At 40.4% G+C, this 21,091-nt stretch overlaps 1 protein-coding gene across 2 annotated transcripts in view; it reads right to left on the reverse strand.

Moving 5' to 3' along the window:
• Window positions 1-7,429: 7,429 nt before the first annotated feature.
• LOC149197561 (methylthioribose kinase-like) overlaps window positions 7,430-21,091 on the reverse strand; it is a 73,444-nt gene continuing 59,782 nt past the window's right edge. For both annotated transcript variants that reach the window (XM_089405894.1, XM_089405893.1), the window contains exons 6-7: window positions 9,216-9,430; window positions 7,430-7,926 (exon numbers count right to left, since the gene is read on the reverse strand). In XM_089405894.1, coding sequence (XP_089262020.1) covers window positions 7,758-7,926; window positions 9,216-9,430 — 384 coding nt within the window. In that variant the 3' untranslated portion in view covers window positions 7,430-7,757. The remainder of the gene's footprint in view (window positions 7,927-9,215; window positions 9,431-21,091) is intronic.

Here is a 21,091-nt window from a genome sequence, read left to right on the forward strand (position 1 = left end):
GGATTAGGTGTCAACAAAATCAAGAGTGATGTGTGTGTACAAATGACTCTCATGCCACTTCCTTTTATACTAAAACGTTGAGCATCCGTGGGGGTTATTTAGTTGTTGGCCGACCTTGACGAATTGTCCTGTAACACAAATAAATTCATATCTTTAGGAATACTTATCGGAATTGGATGATCTTTAGATCAATTCTACACCTCTCGATGAGAGGAGTCCAAGAAAAATATCAACTGCCATAAACAAGATGACCCACATGGAGTTTGGCCCTAGTTGCCAATTTTAACACTCTCTCTCAACTAGGGAGAACTCCATCTGCCAAACTGTACTATCTCTGCCATCAGTGCCCTGCACTGCTCTGCTGAACCATGAAGAAGAAGAATTGATCGAGAATGTCTCATACCATTCTCTACTGACCCGAAGTCAGTCCCATATAAAGAGAGTGCTCAATAGCGCTCTTACTGACCCGAAGTCAGTTCCAAATAGTGTGTCATACCACTCTTACTAATCCCAGATCAGTTCCAAGAGAGAGTGAGCTATATCACTCTTACCGATCCCAGATCAGTTCCAATAGAGAGAGATATATCACTCTTACTGATCCCAGATCAGTGCCAAAAGAGAGTGAGCTATATCACTCTTACTAATCCCAGATCAGTGCCAAAAGAGAGTGAGCTATATCACTCTTACTGACCCTAAGTCAATTCCAATTGATCCCAAATCAATGTCGGTCATCCTAGCATAGGTAGTACGGTAGATATACGATGCATCCATCGGTACTACTATGGTCCCTAACCCCATTTCCCTACTCATTGGCCAAATGAGAGGTACTTCCCATGAGTTTGAGACTGCATGGGTAGCATGCCTTGACAGGAGAACCACTCATCCTGTCCATAAGTCGCCACGGGGTATCACAGGGGAAGGTTGAACCATTCACCCTGTACATAGCGCATCACTAAGGGAAAGTGAGTCACCTTATGGTCGCTTGTTGCTCCAAAAAGTTCCCCAAGCCCCCCGGAGATCCCATAGCTCAATGCATGCATCATACAGGACCCTCATAAAAGGGTCTCTCAATGACTCCAAGTCGTTCTGGAAAGTAACAAATTTGACCTTTCCACGGGGCTTCGACAAAATGTTTGTGACCTGCACATCAGTCCCAATGCGATGGAGCCTTCTTGCTCACCGATGTACCATATCTCAGATAAAGTGGTACCTGAAATCTATAAGCTTGGAGCGATCATAACAAACGGGATTCCTCAATAGTCAAATCCCCCTCTGGTTGTCACAGAAGATCCCGGTGGTATCCATCATGTGTCAAACAGCTCACTGAAGAGCTTCCTCAACCAAGCAGCGTCACACAAGGTCATACTTGTAGCTATGTATATGGTCTCAACGGTGCTTAAAGCAACCAACTTATGCTTCCTACTCATCTAGGATATCGAAGCAGAACCCAAAGAGAACCAGCACTCAGAAGTGCTCTTATGATCCTCCACACTGCCTGCCCAGTCAACATTTGAATGATCATGCAGCTTCACATTTCCGGCAATGTATCTCAGTCCATTGTGCCCTGAAGATATCTCAAAAGATTCTTGACACCAATCCAGTGAGGCTCAACCATATATGAGCTCAACATGCTAACTGCAAAACATATATTCGGAAGGAAGTTCACCAAGAACATCAATGCGAATGAGTTTATGAAACTCAGAGGCATTCCCCAGATCTAGTCCAACATCACTACCACATAACTTCTGAAAGCTAAGCTCCATCGAGGTAGTCGCAGGCTTGCAGTTCACCATTCCAAAACCGGAATCTAACTCCCTCTTACTTTTGCAAATGAGAGGGTCTGCACCTGTTAGAAAGAGGTCGTCCTCATAAGGTGCCAGTATGAGAGGTCTATCGTCCACAACCTTCAAGCAATGGTTTGGATCGGCTTCACTCCTAGTGAATCTCAGCTTCATCATACAGCGATCAATCCTCTCATATTAAGCCCGGGGTGTTTTGCTTCAAGCCATGGAGGGCTTTCTTCCACCTGCATACATAAGATTCCCGATCATGAATCTCAAACCCCTCAGGTTGTTCCAAACCTGTGGACCTGCTACATGATGGGAATGGTCCCCTTGTAAGATTTCCTTTGGCACATCTCAGACATGTACCTTCATGCTCTTCTTGAATTCAGGCATCCCTGTCACCATCTGACTCACATCGGGTAGGGCCCCATAATAACAAGACCTCTGGTGCTATAGATAAGATGTGTCAACTGACATGGTCCCCAATGGACTTCCTGCAACTTTATACAAATTGCCAACCCTAAACCCATGAGTAAAAGCATCTTTGAAAATTCTATTTTCAAACATGTACCTTTCCATTGATGAATGCCACCTTGAAGCCTTTGACTTCCAGTGCCGAAATGGACACCAGGTTCTTCTTGCGATCAGATACATAAAGAGATTCTTGTAAATGAATCGAGTTACCCTCATTCAATTAAAGGGTAACATTCCCTACACCCTTTCCGGGATTGACTCCAAGTATAATCCCACGATTGTTTCCATCTCTACCAAATTAGAGAGTGCACCCTTCTATCTGATGAAGTGCCTTCAAGCACTACAATCAATAAGCCAGATTCCCAAAGAGTCTGGAAGAGAGGGCCAATATAAGATAATGCTTCTTTATCTTATCAGAAACAACATTTGATTCTTCATACCTGGGGTTCCTTGCTTTCTTGAAAAGTCAGTTATTGCCTTGATGACCTGCATTACTTGTCATTCCTTAGACCATTGAAGATGTCCCCGGAATGATTGTTATCATCAACAAGTGATATGTCCCTACCATTCAGACACTCCTTCGCATAATGGCCGAACTTATTACAAACAAGGCATCTGCCTTTCCTTCCACCCTTAGATCCAGACTTCCCATTGAAGTGATCTTTAGGTAGGCCATTAGAAGATTCCGCTACGCCATTCTGATAATATTCTCTGCTTCGACTTCACCCTTGGTGAATTTGAAGAGGGATGAGGAATCCATTGAGCCTTTTTTCCTTTCCCAGCTGTCTTCGGTCATTGCTCTTTCACTCTCGCTTGGGCTTTGTCTTCACCTCAGCTCTGATACCATGTTAATTTTAGGTATTCTATGCTTAGAGCAATTTATTTCAATTTTCACAGTTAGCTCAATATCTTTTCTAGGTTAGCAATCACATTAGCATAATAGTAAATTGCAGATAGAACATAAACATAAATCATAGAAGACAAGCCAAGACAAGAGGACACAAGATGTGGCGTTAGCCAGGGACAAACCCCAATGTGGGGAAACCCTTGATCAATTCTTCTTATATGTTCTTCAATAGTTCAGCAGAGAGAGAGAGAGATAATACATTTACAACAGAAGTCAACACTTTGACTTATCTAAATAAAAGCATAGATCATCTCTAAGAAGATGATACATGAGGTAGTTGAACTCAGTTGAAGACATGTTGCTTCAACTAATTCTCCAAGGTGACTCCATCACCATGCTGCACCTAACATTGTGTTGCTCCTCATCATCATGTTCCACCTCACTGTACTACACCACGATGCATCTCATCATGCTTCACTAATCATGACTGTACCCATCATTGTATTGTTGAGCTCTTCATTGCACTACGATGTATTGTACTTGCAGCGCCCATTGTTGTACCAATGTTGCACCATGTACCATTGATGCACCATGTACTTGCTGCACCAAGTACCATTGCTGCTATGTCAAGCCACCAATTTGGCTCCCACGGACTACCCAACAATCTGATCCAAACTGACCCAAAGAACGGATCCAACACACATCACAATTGTTGCTCCAAGTCTATTGTACTGTTGTCCCTGGTTAGGGCATATGCATGTTGCAACAACTCTCAAATACTACACAAACAGTCCCCCTTTTTCTGCGGCCAAGGCAAGGAAGGTTCCTCCTTACATGACCTGTTGTTATGGGCTTTTGTAGCCCCTAACTCCTCCACGCTGGCCTGTTTGGAGTGGCTAGGCCTACAGCCTACCACAGACCTCTGCTACCTCCTACAACCCACTCAATACACCTTATGTTGCCCTCCAAACTGCTCATAGGGCTTGCGGCTTACCCACAACAGCCTACACTGCCTTTCACCAAACGTTCGGCACACAAGAACATCTCCACGTTGGCTGAAACAGTTTGCCCTTATCTCGGCCCTCTAGGGAGTTACCTCAACGTCCCTTCATAGCAATTCGGCCCTCAAACATACCCTAGAAACAGCCCTAAAACACCACGTTGTTATGTCCCTCTTTGTTGCGGCTAGGGCAGTGAGTATAGGCCTCCTTCATTGTGATAATAATAGGACTGCGGCTAGGCAGCGTATAGGGCAGGCTGGGGCAGCGTATAGGGCAGGCTGGGGCAGCGTATAGAAGCAGGGATCTCTTCTCTTGGACTGCGGGTAGATCATTCTCTTTAGGACTACGGCTAGGGCTTCATCCTCCTAGATTTCTCTTCCACTAAAACCCAAAATAAGTGGAGAGAAATCAAGAGTGAAGTGTGTGTACAAATGACTCTCATGCCACTTCATTTTATACTAAAACATTGAGCATCCGTGGGGGTTAGTTGGTCATTGGCCGACCTTGACGAATTGTCCCATACACAAATAAATTCATATCTTTATGAATACTTATCGAAATCGGATGACCTTTAGATCAATCCTACACCTCTCGATGAGAGGAGTCCAAGACAAATATCCGCTGCCATAAATAAGATAATCCACATGGAGTTTGGCCCTAGTTGCCAGTTTTAACAATTTTGAATCATGTAAAAAAGTTCAGTATTGAGTCAAATATGATTTATGTATCCTCCACACCATGTTGGCCTAGAAGAAGATCAAGTCGGCCTAAGGATCCTATTCGACCTCACATGGAGCCTATAAATACAAGCACGTCGAATTCATTTGGAGCACCACCCACAAGAAGTTCGATATCTCTTATAGCTGGGAAAAATGTGAAGCTTGTTGTCGGAAAGTCGAAGTGAATGTGAGTTTGGGGAAGTCTAAGGAGAAAGGAAAAATCGAAATTTTGGTGCCTCTCTCTCTCTGTTTCATGTCCTAGATTGGGAAATCGAAGTCTTCCAAGTTTCTTTGTTGTCGGAAGCTACCAGTTGTCAGAAGTTGCTGCCTAGTCAAAGTTGTTGGAAAGGGGTCGAAAGTTTGGAAGGCTGACTTGGTGTGGAGGGAAGGTCGTGTCTTGGTCTAGGGTGAAGAGTCTCAAAGAATATTATTGAAAGGAAGAATTTCTTGACTGAGTTTTCCCCTTGAAGGGGGTTTTACCCAGGCATAGTGCCTACATCTGGTGTCTATTGTTTTGTGTGTTGTTGCTTTGGTAATTGCTTGATGAACATCACAAGTAAAAAATCTTAATAATAAGAAACATCACAAGTAATTATCAAGAATAAGAAAATCTTTCTGCCTTTCTGAATTTCTAACATGTTCTTCTTTCTTGATTATGTTTATGCTCTCATCATCAAATAAATGTCAAAACAATGAAGATCACAATGATGCAAAGATGAACAAGATATAGACTTCAAGCCAGAGCAAAACCTCTCCATAGGGAAAACCCAGAAAGAACTTATCTTCTTATATAATCAATTCAAAGGAGACTTCCAAGACCAAAACCTAGACCAGGCCTACCACCAAGAACCAAGCCAACCAGCCAATCTTCCTTCTTCAATGCAAGACAAAGTCTCCAAGGGCAACGAAGTAAATTTCTTCACAGTAAGACTCTTCTAGTCTTCATATCTCACAAATCAAGTTTGCAACACTTTCTTGCAGTTTCAGACCTATTCCATGCCCAGGAAACCCTCACATGTGTGAGCTATCCAAGCAGAATTTCAAAACTCTGAGTTATCTAAGGATATTTCTCCTTCTTCTCTAGGCTCTTCTAGCCTCTTGATAGCTTTGCATTCCTTCTAGCCACAAATCGAATCCAAGAGATGTATGATTGATGTGTGTCTCAAATAGGTCGAAGTTACTCATTTTTATAGCCTTCCAAGAGGATCCATTAGCCTTCTCTAGGTCGACTTCTCCTTGGCTCGCCGACTTGGTCTTGGGATCCTTCTAGACACTTCTAAATTCAAAATAATTTTTCTTTTCTTGATACAAGTGCCTGAAAGGGTCTATTACAATGTGACAATGACTCTCTAACTCATGTAAACCCTAAGAGCATTAAATGAATGCTTGACCTAGTGACAAATAACTTAAGCATAAAACCCACGCTTTACAAAAATGATTTTCTTTTGTTTTTTACATCATTTTCTTTCTTCTTTTGATAGATACATAATAATTACATCATGACATGAGCCAAATGACAATTATGGAGACGAAAACTAGTTACATTTTGCAACACATTGAGTGATCTATAGACCTGACCTACATCAACATAACAAGCTCATGAACTTTTCTTATGGAAGAGAAATTTCAGCTAAGGGGAAATATGTTGCAGCTCAAGAGAATATCTCGCTCACTACGAGAGAATGTAGATTTTTGTGGAGCATTGGAGGGGAGTATTCTAGCATACCAAAGAGGTCTCCAAGTTCGCCCAAGAAAATTAATATAAAATTTTAATTTTTGGGGCAGCAAGTCAGCGTAGGTAGACAAGTCGGCCCAGCACATGAAGGGTGTGTCCCTTGGGTAATTTTACCACCATTCGACCAATATATAGAGATGATGTGACATTTCATTTTCTTCACAAGGACAAGCACTAAGAACTATTCTTGTGTGGAGAGTTGGCAAGCAAGAAGCCGCAACAAAGGGTAAAGTCTGTTGAGAGCCAAGGAAGAGCAACAAGGAGCCGCAGCCAACAAGCAAAGAAGGCCAAGTTTCTGAGGTTGAAAGAAGGATCGAGACAGCTGTTTGGAGGGCTGCCCAAAGGTATTAGGTAGCCGTAGGACGAGGGCGGCAGGGCCGAAAAATTAACTGTTTGACCGGCGTTGATTTGTTGGAGTTTGACCAAGTTTGACCTGGTATTTTTTACTTGGATTTTGGCACAGATTTCTAGACAAATTGGATTTGTAAACCTTGCTAAAGAATAATTTTTCCTAAAGAAAAATTGTTGGGTTTTCTCCCAATGTAGGGTTTCCTAGGGTAAAAATTATGCCTCTATTGTGCATGGTTGTTTTTTAATGATATTTATTGTTTTTGTTGCATCCACTGTTGATATTTTCTGTGCATAATTGCTCAATGATATCAGTGGCATGAGATAAATTGACTGAAGATCATTAGTTAGTTATTATCAGATCAGAAAATTGTTTTCTATTGTGTACCTTGTAAAAAATTCAACAGAGATCATGCTCTAAGAAGTTAAAGTGGTGCTAACAATGGTTAATTTTGAAATTGCATCTCCTTTTTGCACCATGCCTATTTGAGGAACTATCATAATTCTTAGATTCCAATGGCTGAAGACTGAAGACTCTTTGAACTTAGGCATTAACTTGGATGAAAATTATCTGACATATAGCTTTTACAATCCATTAATCAAATGAACCCATGTTCTGAAGGAAATATTCTAGACTATCTTTCTTCATATTTCCAGGTAAGTGTACCCTAGATTCACCAAGTACCTTCAAGTGCACTTCACCTCACTAAGGATAAAAATTAACAGAAACAAACTTGCTACTGGTTCAAGCATTTCAAGTTACTCTATGTATTTTAAGAATACACAGCAATAACTTTTTCCACCAAACAAGTCTCTCCAAACAGTGAAGAATGCCGAAAGCAAGAGTCTTTAAGATTTTCCCTGAACAGCTTGTACAACTTGACTAATTGAATGGAAGTTGCGCCTCTCCTTCATAAGCATCTTTGCAAAATTAAGAGCTCGGCGCTCACACTCAGATCGCTTGCTTGCATCTTTTATTGATTCAAAATCTTCTACATGAGCTACCCCAACAATTCTCCTGCATTTCCAAAATACAGACTTATGAAATTCATAGGCTCCCCATGAATATGAATGTTAGAAATCATTAACAGTAGTAACATAAATAGGGGATCAAACAGCAAAAGAAAATTAGTGAACCAAATTAAAATTGGCAATTCCTTTCCCAGTTTTGCAATCTCTGCCAATTAAATCAAGCACGCAATGCATAAAAAGCTTAAAAATAACCTAAATAACAGGAAAATAAGGAAAAAGATAATGCACAGCAACTATGATATTTAGTGGAGGGTAAGAGATAAAGGTGTTGGTAAGTAAATTATGCACAGGCACAAGACTGCGGATATCAATGGAGAGATGAAAACAAGTTCAGGCATAACACAAAATAAATGGGAAAAAATCGAGGCCCCTCCTACAGTAATGATGCCTCTATACCTGTAAGTTGGCAGGGATTTATCGTTTGATGATTATATGATTTATGTGATGGATTACATGATGTTTCACCATTTGGGGCTGTTAACTTTAGGCTTTGTGCTATTTATGTAATGTATCGGTTTAGAGGCCCACAGCTAATTGTGATTGATTGCTTGATAGTTAGTGAGGATCTTCACTTACGGAATTTTAGAATCTCCACATATCTTGCATTACAGTGGCAGCCTATCTGATGGCTCTGTACATGTAAGTTGGTGGGGATTTATTTCTTTGATGATTAAATATTTATAACTATAACTGATTTAATGATCCATCTGCAGTTTCAGAATCTCAATTAGTTCATACTTAGACATGCATGGCTTAATCTTTGAGACAAGCATATGACCACTGGCAGGATCAACCAGGTATGAGTTATCACGACTCACCGGAGAAGAAGGCAAGTCCACGCTGGCCTTTTATCTAATGATGATGGGTTGCATGATGCTTCACCATTTGGGGCTGTTAACTTTAGGTTTTTTTATATTTATGTAATGTATCGGTTTAGAGGCCCATGGCTAACTGTGATTGCTTATTTGATAATTAGTGAGGATCTTCACTTGGGGGATTTTAGATTCTTCCCGTATCTTGCTTTATGGTGGCAGCCTATCTTCAGTCCTTTTTGCAATATGCTCTTTATATTATTGTATATTTAATTAAATTTAAGAGGAGGAAAAAGTTTAACCTTCAGATTTCTTCCTAAAATAGGTAAGATTTTCCATTTGTTTTAACTTTTACCTATTGTCAAAAAAAGGAGAAATCTGTGGGACCTACAAACTGAAACCATAATTCCAATCAAAAGTAAAAAATTTGCCAGAGCGAACTGTACATAGTTGAAATCATTACCTGATCATTTTTGCAGCACCAAATCCAAGGCTGTCATGAAATAGATCTTTTATATACTTTTGCTGAATGAGCAATCTAACCTCGGGATTATTATATATAGCTTCTAGATAAGCATCTCCACAGTGTTCTGTGTTTGCATTCCATAAAGAAATAAACTTTGCTTCAAAAAGGTTCCATGTATCTTCTATGAGTTTAACAATCCATTGTTTATAGTCCTGCAAAATTATAAATAAAGAAAATCACATTAAGAAAACAATAAAGAAAAAACAAAAACAAAACAAAAAAACGTGCAATTTCCAGATATACAGAATAACATCAGAAGATAAATTGCAATTCTTAGACTAAATCAAAATGCATATTTTAACATTTGCTTAAACAATTAATGAACATTATTCAACTTTTTACCATTTAAAAGCACAACCTTTATCCGTGAATAAAATACTACCAAACACTACAACATAAGAAATGACTAAACCATGAAGCACAAGAAAGAACTATCAAACAAGTGGCATTAATGCAAGGTTATGGATACAGGTGCAGTGTCATGTTAGGGTGCACATCTGGCTCAGCATCTTCAAATCGCTGGTAATGGGGGTGTCAGAAAATGCAGTTAAATTTCAGTGTACAAGTGACAATGAAAAGAAAATATATCAAATAAACTACAATATCATACATGATAGCAAGAATAAAATTAAAAGAGTCACCAGCAGATACAAAGTTTGGGGGATACATAAAAACTTAATGAAAAACTAAAATTAGAAATATAGCATATAGGTATTTCTTGATGTACAGGATCTCCTGGAAAATGGTAACCATTCCTCTCTCTCAGATGAGCAATTAGCTGCTCAAAAAGGCCTAGAAGGGAAAAAAAGGGTCCTTCTTCTGGAAAAGGAGAAAGAATGACATTTAAAGAGCAAAGCTCTTAGGCTTCAGGCAAGGGATGAGAATACAAAATATTTCCACCAAATAGCAAACCATCGAAAAGCCATAAATACTATATGGGGAATCAATAAGGCCAACAGATCAAAAGCCTCTTCCATCAAGGACATTGCAGAGAAAGGATATCATATTTTAAGGACATTTTCAAAAAGCCTAGAAGAGCAAACATAAACAAGATCCTCCAATTGGCGGTTTTTCCCCCACTTTATTAATGAGCATGATAATGAAGAGCTTATGAAAGAAATCACCAAACCAGAGCTGGAAGCTGTATTGCATAGCTTCCAAAAGGATAAAAGCCTCGGTCCAGATGGCCTTTCCATAGAATTCTATAAGACTTGTTTCGAATTTATTGTTAGTTTTTATTTGGGGTAGCAGCAGACAGGTATTCTAGTCTCTATGATGTCTAAGAGGCTAAGTAACACAAGATCTCCAAAACACAGAAAAGTTTTTGCGAGAATAGACTTGGAGACACCTTAATTAAATTAATTAGCCAATAATTAAAAAGTTCCCAAGTCTAACTTAGGAAAATTGGTTAATTAAAGTGAATTAATTGAGGGAGTTCAATTTTGCTCTAGAGAATTCTGGAAAAGCTAATTTGTGGAGTCAAAATGATCTTAGCCATTGGTTGAGATGTGATGGTGGTCGTTGAGACTCTAACGAGAGATTATAAGAACAAGTCAAAGGGATTGGAGAAGGCATCAAGCATTTTGTGAGCAGTTCAACTATGCAGTTGCAGGTATTCAGGAAGGGCACAGTTGAAGCTAAGGAAGCATCAAAGATAGAGGGATCAGCAAAGATTTGGGAGGTGGTGTCCGAAGGAATTTTCCTCAGTATTTTCCAATGTCCGAGAGACAGGAAGAGGAGGTCGAATTCATCTGCAAATGAGGTCGCTACAGCTAGTGCGAGTAGCCAGAATTCCTTGTGTGAGTTGTTGTAGGAGACCACATTTCAGTTGCTAGAGGTCGGATCTATAGTCCAGAGGCAGAGCAAGTGGGCTTCAGAGGTAGAGGGAGGCAGGACGACTTGCAAGAAGATGATTCCAAGGTTGTACGAATCTCCAGAAAGCAGCAATGCGCATTTCTAGCCAAGCAGTACGAATAGCCAAGAAGTGCGAGTTGTCAGGCAAGAGGCAGATCCAGTTGTAGAGGGAGATAATTAATCTCGAGATTATTTTTCCAATTGAGGTTAGTATTTTCCGGAGGATTGCTAGTGAAAGGCATCCAGTCTTAATTTCCTAACTTGTTGAAGATAATAATAAAACCCTCATCTGCAGCACTGGTTTTCCCTTTGGGGTTTTTCCAAGGACATTTGTCCAAAAATAACTATGTCAAATTTTTATGTGTGTGCGCATATTTTCTCAGTTCCAATTTTATATTCCACAACCTTTTTAATTGTGAAGAATGCAATAGTGATTTAATCATTATTTGTCAAATAATAATTCAAAACACAAATAATCCACAGTAGATAGAAGATTAAACTCCAGTTTATTACATTAGTGGAAACTTCACATTTATCAGTGTTGACTTATAGAGAGTGTTGGAATACTCCAGACAAAATGGGAGAATCTTAGCCCCATTCAACACTACTTTCATCACCGTCATACCAAAATCGGATATGCATGTCTATTTTGATCAGTTTCGGCCCATTTCTCTCTGCAACTAGATTTATAAAATCATCTCCAAGGTCATAGCCATTCGATTAAAGCCAATCCTCTGTGAGCACATTTCAATAGAACAGTTCGGTTTTTTGAAGAATCGACAAATCCACGAAGCGATTGGCCCAGCTCAAGTGGGTCTTCACTCTATCCATACTCACAAGAAAAAAATAGTTATATACAAAGTGGATCTATCAAAGGCCTTCGATAGAGAGGATTGGCTCTACATCATATTGATTCTTCTTCATCTTGGCTTTAACCCTTCATTTGTTAACTAGATTTACAGTTGTATAAGGACTTCTTTGATGGTTCTTTTGATCAATGGATCGTCATCAACCTTCTTTAATCCTCGGAGAGGTCTTAGGCAAGGTTGTCCCATGTCCCCTCTCCTCTTTCTGCTTGTGGCCAAAGCTCTCAGCAAGGCCATCCTCGATGTAAACAGACGACATCTTATTAGAGATATTGAGATCTGCCCTGCATGTTCTCTCACACATCTCTTATTTGTGGATGATATCCTCTTCCTTGCAATGGATGTTGGCATATTGCAAACCATTAATTGCATCTTGGAATCATTCTCTATGGCAATGGGTATGTCGATAAATCATGCAAAGTCTACTCTAATTGGCAATGCACTTGATCGGGATGAATCTATCCTTGTTTCCAAAATCCCTACATCTATCCCTTCACCTCTTGGAGACACCCTAAAATATTTGGGATTTCGCTTAACGCCAAACAACTATGAAAAGGAGGATTGGAGTTGGCTCATTGCCAAAATTGAGCTCAAAATTCAAAACTAGTGCAACTGATGCCTTTCTAATGCAGACGGGCTAATACTTTGCAACACAGTGATTGAAGTTACTCCTGTCTAATGGGCTTCTTTAGCATGGGTTCCCCTAGGTATCCTAAATAAAATAAAGTAGATCTCCTTATGATACCTTTGGGTTGGGAAACACGATCATAGACCCTTTAATCTCATAGTTTGGTCCTCCATAGCCCTTCCCAAGCCTTTAGGAGGATGGGGATTAAAAAACCTCATCTGGTTCTCAAAAGCATTAGCCGCAAAAGGTGTATGGAGGCCAATTCAAGGCACTAGGCTCTAGGCTTAGACCATGGTAAAAAAATACATTCTCCCAACTACTACTCTAAAATGGCTCAGAGCCCCTAGAAGACCATCGCAAAACGGCCCCTTAGTCTAGAAAGCCATATTAAACTCTGTTAATATCATCACTCAAGGCCTCAAGTGGAAAGTTGGTGACGGCTCAAAATTTTGTGTTGGGAAAGCTCCTTGGATCGGAATCAGGGAATCACATATCTTCTCGGAACAACTTATACATGTGTCATGTTCTACATACTCAAGGCATCTTCTACTTGCATCAGGCCTCCACTAGGATGGGTTTCCTGGGTCAATAATCTTTGATGAGTCCTAGTATTACAACAAGGATGCTGTGACTCCCAGGGCTACCAACTTTAATTTATCAATCTAGAGTTCGTACAAACTTAAGAGATGATAGTGTTATATGAACAGTAAGCAAGATCTACCTAAGTTGCTCTGAAGCAAATGATTGAACTGAAATGTGCAGAGACCATTTTGCAAAATTTTAAAGAAGACAAACTACTGAACTTAACTTTGCAAAAAAAAAAGGACAATTGAAGCATTACTTATCCTACTGCATCAAGGAAACACTAATCTATTTGCATGGAAAGAAAGGCTGGAAAAGAAATCGTAATCTGTTTTGCAGAAGATAAATAACAGAAAAGTAAACCCTAGCTAATTGCATGAAAGCAATGACTCTAATCTATCTTGCAAGAAATCAAATCTATACTATTGCAATCAAGATAAACTCTACTCTATTTGTAGAAAACATCAAATGCTCAAAAGTAATCAATGTAAACTATTTTTATGCTACCTAACTCATAACCAAAACAGTAAACCCTAATTGTAGAATTAAAGCTACAGCGATGAAAGGAAGATATACAAAAGGGTCTTTGGTCTTCTCAAGCTTGATTCGAAGGCTTAGGGGACATTGTGGAGTGATGAGAAGCAAAAAAACAGCTTAAGAGGCAATTATGGCCGTGTTATGATGAATTTTGTTAAGTGTTATAGGATTGCTACAGGATGCCATATATTGCAACAGAATTGCATCTGAGATCGATCTAAGGGTTCTAGAAGTGCTATGAAGGAGGAATAGGGTGGTAGGAAGTTGCGGAAGAGCGTAAGGAACCTTGCCAAGCTTAGATCTACTCAGTAGCCAATCTTGCACAAGGGGAAAAGCAAACTAGCAATCTCCTATAACAGTATAATGTAATTTTCTGTGCGCAGACAGTTTGGAGAAACAAATGAAAATGGGAGGAAGAGTGTTGAAGTAGATGGTGTTTATGCATGGAAAGTGAAGCTACTCTGCCCTATGGATCGATAGATCTCACCTGCACACAAAATGACCATTCAACTACCAAAGACAGCGTGATTAAAGGACAGCTAAAATACTAATTGCAAAAAGCCACAATGCATGGAAAAGGATGAGTTGAATTTGAACTAGAACCTAACTACTGCATAAAAGAAAGACTATTTTTTGTACTTGTCCACACAGGGTACATAGCCAAGCTTCTCAAGAGAGCTTGCTCATAAACCTACAGAGACAAAGCTTTTACTCATAAACAGATTTGCAGAAGGAAACACAACTAGGCTAAGTGCAGAAAAAGAAATGCATAATTGAAATATACAAAAGAGGGGCTTGAGTGCTTGGGTTGGGCCCTAACACAAGGAAACTCGGCTCCCTTAAAACAAACTCAGACTGGAGGCAAAATTATGCTTTTCATTAATCTCAAAAACTGTTCAAATACATAACATGACAATGGAAATAACAAGTAGCAAGCTCTTGCTCTAATAGTCACTATCTTCCTCTAAAAGTCGAATCCTACTAAGCAACTAAGCTCCTTTATTTATACAAAATGAGCAAGGGGCAGCCTCCTTGAAGGGAGGGCTACTTCCCTCCAAAATTCCTACAAAAATGGATCTAGTCTCCTAGGGTTCTTGCAGTCACTGAGGGGTAGTAACTACCCATAAGCCAACCGAGTTGTTGATGGGATGATGCAAGGAACAAGCTTCTAAAATCTTCTCTTGTTGGTCTCCAATGTGTTCTCCACAACAAATGCTCTTTGTCCTACACATTCAATGCATTAGGCTTGTTATTGCATAAACTGGCAGGCCTTGTAAAGAGGCAAAAGTTAGAGGGCACAACAGCACTTGGGACAGAAGCCCACTGTCACCACAACCTAAGCCCCCTGCTCTTCTCGGATTTTCACTGACGGGAAGAGTCCCAGTATTACTCACTTGTGATAGATGTTTCTATGATAGGTTTAAAGTGAGACAAGGCAGCTCATTCAATGAAAAGATTCAACAAAGGTGCAAGCTTTAGGAGAAACTAGTAAAGACTTTCCACAAAAAACCAATGTTGTTAAAAGCGCGAGCGGGATTAAATCGGCGCCGGAATGAAGCGGAAAAAATCGGAAAAAGCAGGAAAAAAGCGAAAAAAGCGGGAAAAAAGCGTTTGGTACAAAAATATTCATTTTTTTCAATTTTTTTAATATCTAAACCATCTACAACATAAAATAAATACATTGACACATAAATATGATAAGAAAACTAATATATAAGATGTTTAATATCATTTCTAGCGCTAAAATCACACATAACATTGAATCATGTCCTGAATAGTAAGTCCTGACTCCTGAGTCCCAGCTCAGCCTCAAAATATCAACAAAAAATATGATAATGTCATAGACTCATATACAATAAAATGAAAGTCTAATCCTATTGATTTCCTCTGCCCCTCTTGCGAGAAAATGTCACAGCTTTCTCTTTCCCTCTAGATGTAGATGCTGGTGCCTGTGCTGGTGGAAATGGCAATGGAGTCTGATGTGCTCTAGAAGCTGAAGAACTAGAAGTATGAGCTACAGGAGGTAGACCACGTCCTCTACTGGTCCTAGTGGTAGCCCGGGTAGGCGGTGTCACCTCCTGCTCCTGCTCCTGCTCCTGCTCCTCCTCCTCCACCTGCTCCTCCTCCTGCTCCTCCTCCTCCCCCTCATCCTGCACTAACCAATCATCAGTAGAATCCATGAGAGGCCTCTCGGCCTCAACCCTCCATGCAGCAGTGGTGTCAATCCCATCCAATGAGATGGCATCCACATCAGGTGTCCTCTCAAGTTGCCTCACCCACAATCGAAGATTGTAGTAGACGTAGACCATGTCATTAAGTCGCTGGGACTCCAACCTGTACAAAGATCATGAAATAATAATTAATAAATCCAAATTTTCATTATAAATCGTGCTGCCACGGACCCCCGAGCTTTTTTACGAAAAAAGCGCGCTTTTTTCGAAAAAAGCGGCAAAAAAATTTTTAGGCGCTTTTTTCCCATAAAAAGCGCGATTAAATCGGCTTAGGGAAAAAAGCGCGCTTTTTTGAAAAAAGCGCGATTTAATCGCGCTTTTAACAACACTGCAAAAAACCCCTTTGAAGATAGACTACACAAAACCTAGGGTTGAGTCTTAACACGAGTATACGTGCATCCAAGGTCAAGGTAGGTGAGCGAAAAGGCAACGTATGATTTACTTCACCAAGTACTAAAGAATTTTGCCTTCAAAAAATCCCCAAGTTAGAGGGCACAACAGCACTTAGGACAGAAGCCCACTGTCACCACAGCCTAAGTCCCCTGCTCTTCTCAAATTTTCACTGATGGGAAGAGTCTCAGTATTACTCACTTGTGATAGATGTTTCTATGATAGGTTTAAAGTGAGGCAAGGCAGCTCATTCAATGAAAAGATTCAACAAAGGTGCAAGCTTTAGGAGAAAATAGTAAGACTTTCCACAAAAAAATCCTTTAAAGATAGACTACACAAAACCTAGAGTTGAATCTTAACACGAGATATACGTGCATCCAAGGTCAAAGTAGGTGGGAGAAAAGGCAACGTATGATTTACTTCACCAAGTACTAAAGAATTTTGCCTTCAAAGAATCCCCAAGTTAGAGGGCACAACAGCACTTGGAACACAAGCTCACTATCACCACAACCTAAGTCCCCTGCTCTTCTTGGATTTTCACTGACAGGAAGAGTCCCAGTATTACTCACTTGTGATAGATGTTTTTACGATAGGTTTAAAGTGAGGCAAGGTAGCTCATTCAATGAAAAGATTCAACAAAGGTGCAAGCTTTAGGAGAAACTAGTAAGACTTTCCACAAAAAACCCCTTTGAAGATGACTAAAACAATTGAGTAAGAGATTAACAAGTAAGGTAGGAGGAGAAAAGGCAACATATGATTTACTTCACCAAGTACTAAAGAATTTTGCCTTCAAAAAATCCCCAAGTTAGAGGGCACAATAGCACTTGGGGCAGAAGCCCACTGTCACCACAGCCTAAGTCCCCTACTCTTCTCGGATTTTCACTGACGGGAAGAGTCCCAGTATTACTCCTTGTGATAGATATTTCTATGATAGGTTTAAAGTGAGGCAAGGCAACTCATTCAATGAAAGATTCAACAAAGGTGCAAGCTTTAGAGGAAACTAGTAAGACTTTCCACAGAAAACCCCTTTGAAGATAGACTACACAAAACCTGGGGTTGAGAGTCTTAACACGAGATATACGTGCAACCAAGGTCAAGGTAGGTGAGAGAAAAGGCAACGTATGATTTACTTCACCAAGTACTAAAGAATTTTGCCTTCAAAGAATCCCCAAGTTAGAGGGCACAACAGCACTTGGGACAAAAGCCCACTGTCACCACAGCCTAAGTCCCCTGCTCTTCTCGAATTTTCACTGACAGGAAGAGTCCCAATATTACTCACTTGTGATAGACGTTTCTATGATAGGTTTAAAGTGAGGCAAGGCAGCTCATTCAATGAAAAGATTCAACAAAGGTGCAAGCTTTAGGAGAAACTAGTAAGACTTTCCACAAAAAACCCCTTTGAAGATAGACTACACAAAACCTAGGGTTGAGTCTTAACACGAGATATACGTGCATCCAAGGTCAAAGTAGGTGAGAGAAAAGGCAACGTATGATTTACTTCACCAAGTACTGAAGAATTTTGCCTTCAAAGAATCCCCAAGTTGAAGGATTAATTTCTAGGGTTCCCTCTTGATGTGACAAGAGCAACATCAAAATTTATGGAGAATCCACCATGGGATTTCCACCAAAACTTGAGGTCCTCTAAATGAAACACAAAGGAAGATTTCTATCCAAATGAAATTCAAAAATTCCTCTAATAGATTTCGTACCAAGCCCTAGATGAGCCTCCTTATCCTTAAGGGGGCAAAAAATAAAGGTTAAAAGAGAGATAATTTTGAGGTTTTAGTGACCACCAAAGAAATATGACCAATGCCTAGACCCTTGGGAGGTTTGGTGTCATGAATGATCTTGATATGGGTAACTCGCTCTTCAAGGAGACCTTAAGGAAAGGCTTTCGCTCCCCCCTCTAGATATTTATACTTCCAAGACACTTGTTAATGGAGTTTCAAGGATAAAATGCAATAAACCCTTAGGAACATTCATTCATTCACTATCAAAATGAGTAACACATGCAAAATTCGCAATAGTTACAATTAGTAAACAATATTAAACAATTAGGGCACATTAATAACCATGAGACATTATTCCATGCATTAGACATTAGTGAAATCCAGAAATTCATCATGAAAGAGCACTTACAAGATAGCAAAGAGTATATCCATCCACAACAATGCCAATTAGAAGCTCCAAAAATGAGAGAAAATTATCCACGCATCAAAAGTCATCCATAATCACCAAAAATCCTCCACAATTGCAGGTCTGAATTTGCCAATGAGGCCGAAAATCTAGAGTGATGGTGAGATCTCAAATGAGGTCTCACAAATATATAAATGACTAGGTAGTTCGAATAAGAAGTGAACAAGCCCCTCTAATTTATCTCTCTCCTAAGCCCACACAAGGTTGATGTCATGCATGCGTGGATGCCTAGAGAGGCAATGTTGAGGCCTCTTGTGTTAGAAATGTGGTAGAGGACCTCAAAAATCATGATGAACAGGGTGACACCCTCATTATGCTACAAAACATCTCTGGGACCCCTTTTTTGGGTTTGGGCTCCCAAATGGGTCTCATGGGTCTCCAAGTGGCTCAAAATCAAGTCGATGCTCCATCAATGAGGGCTCAATGGATGACACATGCCCTCCCATGTCTCCCTAGGAAAGACACAACCTCCTCTGGGCCTTGGATCAAATGCCAAGTGTCGAGTGCAACGTGAAGCCAGCTGGGGCATCCTAGTCCAAGTGCATCATCATCTCGAATAACTAGGGCAATGAACAAGCAAATAATGGTGTTGAAGAAGCCCATGGTGTGGCAATTAATGATCTGCATAAATGGAGGCCCATGGCTCTCAATGCTCACCCTACGAATGTTATCATGATCCTTTGGAGCGCTTGGATCCCATATAGGGAGGTCAAGTCCAAGATGAAAACCCACTTGCAATCCTGCATAAGATCGAATGCATCTCGAATGCATCTCCTCACCTTCAAATACAATAATTCATTAGTACAATGGAGTGAATAAGCTTGTTAATCAAGGGCATAAGTGAGGCTTCATAGTGGGTTTCCCTTCCAAATTTGGGGCTTTGAACATGTCATATTGTTACCTTCCTGGTAGGAGTGGTTAATGAAGAACCCTATTAGGTGGTTTCAACCTCTAAGAGAATGACATGTCCAAGGTACATCCTTCAAATGGCAGGTGTCATGTGAAATAATGATGGAACAGAGTGGGAGCAAAGGGAAGGCTCCAAACCACATGCCATGATAAATGATAGCTATGACAAGAAGAGCCCACACCTTGGGTATATGAATGTAATGAAGGAGCATACGTGGACGCATGAGTTACCCCGACCTTTGTTTTCCCACCCTTCTTCATTTGCCTTTTTCCTTCTATTGATTTTCTTTTATTTTACTGCTCGAGGCTCCAAGGAATGAGAGTATGATATAGCAATGATTACCCTCTTAAGGTGGGGTAGTTCATCGCCCACCACGGGTTGGGACATGCATGAGTTCCTTAGCGATGCAAGGGTTACTCATAGGGGCCCTAGGAACCAGGGTGATGGCCATAATGATAAGGGGTAGAGCTCATGCTTGGCTTTTGCCCACACGCTAAACGTTATTGTCTCGGCCATCTTTTGCATTTTGTGGTATTATTTCCTTTTGTATGTGGCCATATTTATGCTTTTACCTTTTTTTAGCTACATCAACCTCTGGGGCATTGTTCCAGGTCCAACCCAAGGTTGTGGACAAAGGGGAAGGGGATGCTAACACCTTGTGGACCCAACGGATAAATGTGGACACAAATTGGAAAATGTGAGAAGGGCTTGTAATGAGCGAAGGGGAGTGAGATATATGGTATCAAGAGGCGGGACCACACAACGAAGATCAAGGTTTCCCATGTAGTGTCGTTCCTAAAGCTAATAGCCAATAGAGGGGATCCCATGGGTCTAGGATTCAGGATTAACCCCCCAATTAAGGTAAGGGAACAAAAGCACAGTCAAAACCATTCCTCCTTCCAAGTCACCCAGTAATCCATACCCAAGTGTGCCCAAAAAAATAGAGCATAAAGACCCAATTACATAATGAAAAATCATACCTTCACGATTGGATGGCCCCCCATCAAACATACGATCATGACAAATGAGCGAGGCTACACAATGGTTGGCTCAGGGGGCGGAGACAAAATAGCACATCAAAGCTATCAGGTGGTTGTCAAGGGCTGTTGTTGCCCTCTGAAAGAAGATACATCGGGAAAAAGCTCTCCAAAGGGGTACCCCACTTTTGGTGGGCTACAAGGCTACAATATATAACAACTATTCCTTAACCTTCAAAGTTAACACATTATAGATCAAAAAGATGTCATCAAATGCGAAAATAGAGGTCAAAATGTGTTGAAGGATAGTCAGATGGGCCTTGAATTGTACCTATTTGGGAGGCGCATCAGTCTTGGCAGAGGGCTGAGGATTTACATATTGATGGGGACCTAGCTCTTGAATAGAATCAGTATACCAATTCTCTCCATCACAATCTCGTCTCTCTCTCGCCTTTTAAATATATTATAGTTTGGTCATATGCACCCTTAGGCTTCTACAGTCCAAAATATGGGTAACTCCCCATTACACAACAGCGAAATGCTCACCCACCTCCCTGGTTGGTCAAAAAGCTATGGAAACAAATCTGCTCGCCAAAAACAAAACTCTTAATGTGGTTGATGCTTAAAAATAAGATCCCCACC

The sequence above is a fragment of the Pinus tabuliformis genome, chromosome 2_2, assembly GCF_031772625.1.
Source record: "Pinus tabuliformis cultivar Carrire ecotype Pingquan chromosome 2_2, CPIR1, whole genome shotgun sequence".
In the NCBI taxonomy this organism is placed as follows: domain Eukaryota; kingdom Viridiplantae; phylum Streptophyta; class Pinopsida; order Pinales; family Pinaceae; genus Pinus; species Pinus tabuliformis.